Source organism: Schistocerca piceifrons, chromosome 5 (genome assembly GCF_021461385.2).
Source record: "Schistocerca piceifrons isolate TAMUIC-IGC-003096 chromosome 5, iqSchPice1.1, whole genome shotgun sequence".
Taxonomy (NCBI): Eukaryota; Metazoa; Arthropoda; class Insecta; order Orthoptera; family Acrididae; genus Schistocerca; species Schistocerca piceifrons.
The window spans coordinates 253128508-253138996 of NC_060142.1; the positions used below are offsets into that span (position 1 = coordinate 253128508).

At 39.6% G+C, this 10489-nt stretch overlaps 1 protein-coding gene across 1 annotated transcript; it reads right to left on the bottom strand.

Annotated features, from left to right (window-relative positions):
* Positions 1-220: 220 nt before the first annotated feature.
* On the bottom strand, positions 221-4567 carry LOC124798918 (ejaculatory bulb-specific protein 3-like). Its single transcript, XM_047262450.1, has 2 exons — positions 4381-4567; positions 221-411 (listed from the first exon to the last, which is right to left on the bottom strand). The coding sequence occupies exons 1-2, from the start codon at positions 4565-4567 to the stop codon at positions 221-223; spliced, it is 378 nt and encodes a 125-aa protein (XP_047118406.1).
* Positions 4568-10489: the final 5922 nt, after the last annotated feature.

The following is a 10489-nucleotide window of genomic DNA, read 5'->3' on the forward strand; positions in this document are numbered from 1 at the left end:
GACTTTGCGTATAAGGAGTGTTTCTGTATTTTCCAAGCAGATCAACTCAAAAATTCCGATCTGAAATCTGGAAATTAAAGGTATAAAGAAATAGTTGTACCACTGCCTGTTTCATACATACAGTATTTCATTTATGTTTATTTACCACAGATACTCAAAACCTGATCAACAATAAGACCTTACATCATGAATATTTCAAGAAGAAATCAACTTCTGTATTTCAAGCAGAGAGCCTCTTCAGTTCCGCGTCGTGCCTTCGCCTGTAAGTGCCAGCTGGATCGTACTTGCTCTCCAGCGACTTCCACAGGTCTGGCTTCTTGTGGATGAGAAACTTGATCACCTTCTCAGCCTGAGCTTTCTGCGTCTCACTACACTGGCGGCAGTCTGTCTTCAGGGCTTCTGGTAAAGTACCTACAACAATACACACTGAAGTTACTCCACAGCACTACGTTCCCATTAAGGTTATACGACAATAGTTGTGACATTCTTGGGAAATTCTACCTGCCCTATCGTTCAACACTCTCAAAAGGTCTCTAAGTCTGAGGCACCCACAAACGGAAAAAACGTAGTAAGTGGTAACGCAAAATGAAAAGTAACATGGTACTAAACCATGTTGTTCGATATAAAGGCAGCACGACACAAGAACAGGAGGGATCTAATAGGGGACGGGAGATGTCCCTATAAAGAGGTCGGTTAGAATTGTGGTGAGGATTTGTTTTTCTACTTTTTCCAGTATTTTCTAATTGACATAATTCAAAATGATTACTACATGTAAATAACATACTCTGAAACGCTCTGTTAAATGGAAGGTTGGAAGAAATCAGCACCACTAGGTAGAGGCGAAAAACCGAAGGGGTTAAAACCTCATACACGGTCCAGACACACTAATGTGACCATTACTTATTTTCGGTATCAGCGTACAATGACCATTCACAGACAGCAGGTGGCAGCACTGGCTGTAGGGGGTATATAGAACACGTGGGGGTGACGAGGAAAACGGCACAGTCGTTGTAATGCGGAAATGCAGCAATCTATCTGACACCCAACAGGGTAAGATCATTGGCTTTCGGGCCAAGAGTGGAAGAATTTTGGAAACGGCAAAGTTTGTAAAGTGCTCATGTGCCGCCGTAGTTAAAGTATGCCGTGCAAAATGGCGCTATTCAAAACCAACGCCGCGGCAACTGTGGCGCACTACAGGACATAAGCGGGGGTGAACGAAGTTGCAGAGATACGTACGGACGAATAGACATCAAACTATTGAGCAACGGAACGCCCCAGATGAACCAAGGGCCTATCAACAGTGTCTTCTCAACGACTGTTCAGCGAACTTTGCTGCGTATGGAAAGATACCTGGTTCATGCATCCATGGTGACTACTTTTCACTGGGCCGAAGGCTGGACACTGCATGCCAGTACGCAACTGGACGTCCACTGAGTGGCAAGAGGTGAAAAACGTTTTGTGTTCCATCGGGCAGATGGTCGTTGGTGTGTGCGGCGTGAAACGTTTTAAAGCAAACACGATGCAACAATCTTTGGCAGGGTCCAGGTTGGAGAAGGGCGCGTTATGGTCCGGGGAAAATTTTCGTGGCATCCCCTGAGTGAACTTATTATTCTTGAAGGCTCACTAGATCAACACAAGTAAGTGTCTGTCAACGGGGACTGCGTCCACGCCAGTACGCAGTTTGGTTTTCTACAGTACGATGGTATCTTCCAGCAGGACAATGCAACGAGTCACACATCTTGCAGTGGGCGTACGTGGTCCTAAGAGCAGGTTGACTTTATCGTATCCTCCTGGCACAGAACTCCCCGGATTTAAACCCAATTAGGAATCTGTGGGACCCCCTCGATCGGGCTTTTCGCGCCATGCATCCCCAACCAAGAAACCTGGCGCAATTTGCCATGGCAGAGCAGTCGGCACGGCTCCACGTCCCTGTAGGTCCGCGCTACAAAAGGTTATTCAGAATTTAGATGGGTGGTCATGGCAATGTGACTGGACAGTGTATGTTACCACTCACTGTTTTTATATTACAAGATATATTTTAACGTAACTGATGAGATAGTGCGTTGCTGGCTCCAGGATTCCATCGATTCTTTTCGTCGTTGAGTCGACTTCGGTGCTTATTTGTCTTCGTCACATCTTTGGCGGCTGGGATTTTAACTGCAGTTCGCGCGCTCTGCTGGGGGCTGGTGTGCGGGTATCCGCGGTGTGAGGTGGAGTGACGTGGGACTGTGCTTGAATGCAGCACGGCGAGAGGCCGAGTCTGCATGACGAAGGAGCGTGGCCAGCCGCTATTGCGAGTTTAACTGTTACAATGAAGATCTTATGTCCATGGTGATGGGGATTTCCTCGAGGTTGAAAGGACAAGTTCCGTCGAGTTGGTTACAAGTTACACAGGCTGAATGAATTGGAGTCGTCGAGTTGCTTCGGTGGGTGGTGTTCATATTAACTAAATATTCCAGTGTACTAAAAACTATTTGGAATTGTTCTTATCACTGAATTTGGTGTCGTCACTTGATACTTTGACGGCAGTTAAGGAAGTGTAACGACGCCCACGAAACAGACACGACGCATGGCTAAACACGTAGCTAGAAGTGTAGCTAAGTAGTGCGTAAGTCTGTGTTTTGCGTTCCAGGCTGCGCTGAAATATTTTTCCCATTATACCTGTCATCTCGTTATTTTTGTCTGGCCTTTAAATGTGCGCCGAGATTATTCTTGCTATTGTAACTTTTATGCCATTATCTTAGCGACGGTTTTAAGGGATTGGCTAACCAAATTTTAAGAACGGTGACTGCCCAAGTAAGTTACGGAGGTTGATTCTGTTGGTTTCATTTGTGGAGTATATCATTGAAAGATGTTGATAACTAGTTGTGCAGTTAGGATTATGTATCTCATGCCCCAGAATATTCGGGTTATGTTGTTACTGTCCTGTAATTCCATCCTTTCGGTAGAGAGTTATGGTTTCTGAAGTTCAATCGCAGTACAAAGTTGAGTACCTTTTTATTTCATTTCCTGTCCCGTGGATTTCTTGTATTGGTTAAAATCTTTGGTGTGCTCGCGTCCATCATTAATTCTCATGTAGAGTGGAAGCGGCCCCTGTTAAGTTTTTCTTGGGAAGATCTTCTCGTTATAGTCAGGTACTGAAATCATACGAACCTGGTTTATGCAAATAGTATTGTTCTAATTAATCTGAAGTTGGCCGAGTAAACTGTAAAAATTTTGGGGCTTGTTGAACTCAGAACTTGGATGTGAGTTAGTCATGTTAGTCGTATTTTATGAATCAGGATTTTATGAACATTGTATTAGTTAATGAAAAGTTGGCCGAGTAAACCTTACAATTTTGGTGTTTATTGAACTCAGAACTTTTAACTGGGATAGTTTTTTACGAGCGTGCTTTTATGAATATTGTGTTTGAATTATGAAAAGTTGTCCAAGGAAGCCTTAAAACATTACTGTCTGTTGAACACTGTGTTTGTTAGGTCAGCCATATTTATCTTAATAACGATTTTATGAATAGTGTTTCATTTAATGAAAAGTTGCCGGAGTAAACCTTAAAAATATTGGTGTTTGCGGAACTCGGAACTTTTATCTGAGCTAGTTAAGTCAGTCATATTTTACGAAGGATAATTTGATGAATATTGTTTTTAATTTATGAAAAGTTGGCCAATGAAGCCTTAAAACATTACTGTCTGTTGAATTACGAACTTGGATGTGATTAAAAGATAGATAAAAGAGTTTCCATGTAAGTGATGAAGTAGGTGTGATTTGTCAGTCATATTGAATTAATTATGGGTCCATGGACATGGTTTAAATTAATGTACGTGGTTAATAGAAAACGATATATAAAAGATATCTTAAAGGATTTTTGTGTTCTATAAGACAAGCTTTGTTGCAATTATAGTTACTGTGAATGTATTATGAGCCATGTGTATGTAATAAAGAAGTGTGTGGCAACTACAACTGATTTCGATTGTGATTTCGGTGTGTCCTTAGGGCCTAAATCTCGTGTGTTTTGCACAAGAAAATAGTTTTGACATGAGATTAACATTCCTCTATACCTCAGTGATAAAATGACATTTTCTAAAGGGTGAATAATTTCACCTTTATCTGTCAACTCTATAGAACTGTAACCCATACTTACTCATCTAGCTAATTTCGGAATGAAAATATACATCCTCGATTGTCCCACGAAGGATACGAGAAACGGAAGACTAAAAGGGAACAGGTTTGTGTAATGTGTATGAGACTGTATTTATACACATTCTTACCAAATGTGACGGGAAAAAAATATCAGATATACATCTCAAACAGCAGAACGCACTCTCTTTGTTTTTACTTATCTTCCTATAACCACACGAATCAGTGTGTTGCCATTTGACTTACGTTTCAGTTGTTTTCCGTCGGCAGTGCAGGAGACATCGGAATTCGAGACGAGGCACTCGTGGTATCTTCTGAGCAGGCGATCGTTATTCAGCACCTGCTCCACGTCGAAGTTGTCATATTTGTTGTTGTAGGCACAGACAAAGGTCAGAGCGACCAGCAGTACCACAGGAAAGACGCAGCTCTCCATCACGGTGAGTTGTTGGTACGTTGTAGAATGCTGTAGCTGCCTGTCTCTTCTTATATACCTTCCGGTACCAGGGGAAACCGTATCCATCCAACAAGAACTCGCGAAGACATCTCCTTGGCCTTGCATGTATCGTATAAGGAGTGTGACCTGATTCGCAAGCTTACCTAAAAAGTTCTGCTGCTAGGAATGTGCCCGATTCGTTAGAGTTTCTTGGTAACTACTTCCTCCTATCCTTGCAACCAACGACCAAAGAATTTCTTTTACCGTTTGTACAGTAAAACTCTTTAGTGATGTTGTCTGGATGTCGCAGCTGGAAATCTTAGTATTTACCGACAAGCGTCACGTATAATGTCCCTTATCGCCGGCCGCGGTGGTCTCGCGGTTGAGGCGCTCAGTCCGGAACCGCGCGACTGCTACGGTCGCAGGTTCGAATCCTGCCTCGGGCATGGATGTGTGTGATGTCCTTAGGTTAGTTAGGTTTAAGTAGTTCTAAGTTCTAGGGGACTGATGACCTCAGAAGTTAAGTCCCATAGTGCTCAGAGCCATTTGAACCATTTTTTTAATGTCCCTTATCAATTTTAATTACCTGTTAATAATATATCGCAAAAGTATATGGGAATTATCATCTTGATGAATGGTTTATTTTTGTCTGTGTTTGTAAAGCAATTTTGGTTTTTAAGATGTACTTCCTGCACAATCCTGAATATATTTCCCCTCCTTTTTGTCAGTCAAAGAAGTTTGGTATCTATGTGCTACCTTCGGTTGTTTTCTTTCGTTAATCTATAAGTACTTAACTTCTTTCATTAATCTTTAAGCATTGAAGCCGAGCAATTGCATTCTCTTTCGGTGTGTCGTCTAATACTCTGAAGGTTTTACGTAGTCTGTAGCAAAGACATCAACATAGTCACTAAAATAAATCACAAACGCTTATTTATTAATACTTTCACTGCCTGTTTCTAAAATTCTTGCCATTATTAAATGGCCACCTGATTTAGATTCTTCAGCCTTCTCACTTGTTTAATGTGCAGAGCCTCCTCATTCCTTACCTTATCAGTCTACCTAATTTTCAACATTCTTCTGTAGCACCACATACCAAATGCATCGAGTCTTTTCTTTTCCGGTTTCCCCAGAATCCATGTTTCGTTACTATACAATGCTGTGCTCCAGACGTACATTCTCAAAAATTTATTCCCGAAATTAAGACCTGTGTTTGGTACTAGTACACTTCTCTTGGACAGTAACGCCCACTTTGCCAGTGATAGTCTGCTTTTTATCTCCTCCTTGCTCGGTCCCTCATGGGTAGGTAGCAGAATTCCTTAACTTCACCTACCAACCTGATTTTAAGTTTCTCTCTGTTCTCATCTCTGCTACTTCTCATTAGCCTTCCTTCGATTTACTCTCAGTCCATATTCTGTACTCATTAGACTGTTTATTCCGTTCAGCCAATCCTGCAATCCGTCTTCGCTTTCATTCTGGACAGGAATATCATCAGAGAATCTTACCATAATATCCTTTCACCTTGAATTTTAATTCCACTCTTGAACCCTTCTTTGAAATTTCCCTCATTGTTTCTTCGATGTACAAATTGTTCAGTATCAGAAAAAGGATTTCATCTTCTTGTTACACTGTTCTTAATATGAGCACTTCGTTATTGGCCTTCCAGTCTTAATCTTCACTCTTGGCTCTCTTACGTGTTGTATATTACCCATTTTTCACTATAGCTTACCCCTATTTCTTCAGAATTTTGAACATATTGGACCGTTTGACATTGCCGAGCGCTTTTTTCCACGTCGGGACACCCTATTAATGTCTCTCGATTTTTCGTTAGCCTTGCATTTGTTACCAGCCGAAACGTTAGAACTGTCTCTATTGTCTTTACCTTCCCTAAAGCCAAACTGATCGTCATCTAACACATCCTCAATTTTCTATTCCTTTCTTCTGAATATTACTCTATCAGCAACTTGGATTCATGTGTTGTTAAGACGATTATGCGATAATTCGAGCACTTGTTCGCTCTTTCAGTTTTCGGAAATGTGTGGATGACGGGAACTGTATGGATGGTGTATCGCGCGAGATTCATGCATTCTACACTCCAACGTGAATAGTCGTTTCGTTACCACTCCTCCCCCCCACTCTCCCGCCCTGTGATTTTATAAATTATGACGGAATATTATCTACCCCTTCTGCATTATTCGATCTTAAGATTCTCAAAGCTCTTTTATTTTGTGATTCTAATAATAGATCCCCTGTCTCTTCTACATCGACTCATTTTCTCCTCTCAAGTTATCAGAATAGTATTTCCACTTCATTGTACTGTTTCCACCTACTCGCTCTCTCTACCTCATTGAAGAGTCGAATTCTCATTGCACTCTTAATGTTATCACCCTCGCTTTTGCTTTCACCAAACGTTTCTTTGACTTTTCTATATGTTTAATCTGTGCGAACGGCGGTCGTTTCTTTTTCGATTTCTTCACATTTTCATGCAGCCGTTTTGCCTAAGCTTCCCTGCACTTCCTATTTGTTTCATTGCTAAGTGATTTGTATTTCTGTATTCTGAGTCACAGAGAACGTCACAGAGATGATGAACCAATTCGCGTGGAAGACGTTGAAATACGTTAACTTAGTATACAATGACTACAGACGCTAGAACCACATTTTTAAAAACAATGAATTTCCCTTAGTTTGACAATAATTACAGAGTTTTCAAGAAGATTATCTGTACTTCTGTGGACTGCATGTAATGTATTTGGATCTGTTTGTGTACTTTAATCTTAAAATTCCAAGAGCGTACATTCCTAGCATAGTAAATAAATATATTGCTTCCTCCTAGGTATATCTCGCGAAAGACGATCTAGATAAAATTAGAGAGATCTGAGCCAACGCGAAGGCTTATCGGCGATTGACCTTCCTGTGAACCATTCGCGACTGGAACACAAAACAAGAAGAGTGACAGTGGAACACAAATCGCCATCGACTATATACAACAAGATGGAGAACAGACGTAGTTGTAGATGTTGAAGATAGGGACAGACCATACTCTTCATTTCACTTTGCCAAAGTGCCATAAAGATGAGAGAAATAAACCACGTCGTGATCACACACCAAGAAATATCATACTGTATGTTCACGACGTGTATTATTACACGGCTTCCTCTGACAGTTCCCTCTTAAGAACAAGCAGCTACTTAGTATTTCTGCATATTACGTGTAGAAACTGTCTTTGAACTAATGATGGGATAACTTCTGTGAGAAAAAGACGCATTTGACGACGTCAGTATCATCGGAATTTTTATGAATATGTCAACTAAATGTCATTAAGACTGATAAACCAAGTGGAATACAATCATATAAAATCTTTCTGTATTTTAACATTGTGTTTAGCTGGATACTGAAACATTTTTTACGGCTGTAAGAACATCTTATCGGCGCCACGAATACGTTTCAAAACGCCGCGCCTAAAAACAGTATTTTTCTTGGGCTCATACCTCTGGTTTTATTTTCTTTCTATGAGAGGTATGGTCAAGTATTCTGGATAGCCCTTGGACAAGGGGCCATTTGTATACTCAACAGGAGGATCTTCTTATTGTAACTATTCTACAGGACAGGGTCAAACTTTGTATTTTACACACTTCCTCCAGCTTAAGCAAACGGAGCCCCTTAAGAGGCTTATGGAGGTACAACTTAGCTCATGGTTGCACAAAAACAGGAAGTGGATACCTAGATAACTAAACGCAGAAAATTGGTCAAATTTTAACGGTATATTCTCTATGCTTTTATCTGAAAGTGACATATTTCCATTTTCAAAAATAGCCCCAAAATATTGTTTGTGGGTACCAAAGCCGGTAAGGGCAACCATTAGTACATAAGTTTAAATTATCATGCTGCGCACAACATGTAACAATGAAATCTGCGTCCATCAAAATTTTCTGTGTTAAATTCTGCCGTTGTAAACACATTATATTGCATAACAGTGATCCAAAAGATGGCTGTCGTTGTAACTTTTTATTTGTAATTACGTTACATTTGTGTTTGATTGTTGTTCGCTTATTCACGCAGATGAAGTTCTAAGCTACATGTTATTATGTAACAGATTTTTTTTTCCACATCGTAGTTATCCAAAATTTTTGCAAGGATATTTTTGGTTTATATTAATGTTATTGTGAAAGTAGAAAGGAACGCAGAAATTACAATGGACGCAAATGGTAGCATGGAGTTTACTCCAGAAAAAAGTGAAACCGCTAACACCCTAAAAGCAAAACTAATGTTTCAGCTGAAAATCTCTTCTTTGAAGTTGATGTACACAGAGGCAGTTTTTTACGTAATGTAGTAGTTCAGCATGATGAAGCTTCACGTGAAGTAAATGTTCTGATGGGCGATATTTGACGTGAAATGAAGCACAAATAAGTGGTCAACCAAATGATCCGGTTGCGATGTTATTAAAGAGTCTTCAAGCTATGTAATAATACATAAAAGGTTTTAGAACGGAACAATAGTCGAACTTCAACCACTTATGAACACAACAGGGAAGATCGTCAGACGAAGTACAAAAACAGTTTCTTGAATTAGAATAACTGAATGTTAATTTCAACACATTTTCAGTGCAATACAATACGTTAGCGGATTATGTTTCAGAATTAAAGAACGCATATCGCAGTAATCTGGAAGCGGTACAGACAATGTCTAAAGATAAAAAACAGTTAAAGGTTACTATTAAAAACCTGGAAGTAAAGCAGCCACTTACATAGAAGAACAAGATGAGAAGGTTCAAAAGCAATTCAGTTATAAGTGCAAACATATTATTGACGAGTTTTCGAAATAGCTTACGCAGAAGGATGTAGAAGTAAATAACAAACTAAGTTCAAAATGAGAATGTGTCGTAGATGAAGCGGTCACAGCCACTATGTCCAAGGGAGACAATTCTTGCGAATCGGTAAAATCAGAATTAGTGCAAGTAAAGCTTACTTTTGATGAGATATACAGTCTGCTAGGATGGTAACTGTGTTGTCTGGAAAGAGGAGTGATAGGTATTTTGATGTAAGATGTTTTTCAGGACCTGCTGGGAGGTAGTGAAGTTGTATTTACGGAACTATAATATTTACAACTGTGTCTATGAGGTGTTGTCTATGTGGAAATAAGTAGACGAAAATAGAGCAGGGAATCGTTATATATATGGAGACGAAGATAGAGAATATGATTAATGTTCTAATAGAGTAATGAGTTTTATCTTAGTTAGGTACATGAGATGATAATTATGAGGCTTATGAGACAATGATTATGATGATTAATGTCGAGAAAGAGTGAGTGAGTAATGGTTGGGTTATAGGGACCCTGTTTCTTGTTATAGTCAATTTTTATGCAGTGTGCATGCATTTCGTTTTTATAAGCGTAAAATGTAAGTTTTTGAAAAGATATTGCTAGATAAGAACAGTGAATGAAGGTAATTTGATTTGAGACAACATTGCGGAGTCCACAACTATCTGAGACAAATTATTCAACGTTTTATTAACATACAGTGTCAATGTTTTTTATCAGAATAACACAACGTGTAACAATTATACTTTACAATGATCCGAGGAGTTTACTTTTTATCTCCATTTATGAACGAAAAATATTTTGCATAAATTTGACTCAGCATTGATTGTTAGGCTGTACTGCGCCATACGGCACCTCAGTGAACTTTTGTTATTTATCTTACATGTAGTGTCTATTTTGTTATTTATATTGATGAATAACATTTTTCCTTCTGACTTGTGTATAGCTACATGCACACAAAATAGAACTCCTACTGAATTCTGTACAGCTAATCTGCCTTTTGGTAAGTTCCTATGGGGCCAAAGTGGTGAAGTCATTTGTCCCTGGGCTTACACACAACTTAATCTAACACAAACACACACACAGATTTATGCCCGAGGGAGGACTCGA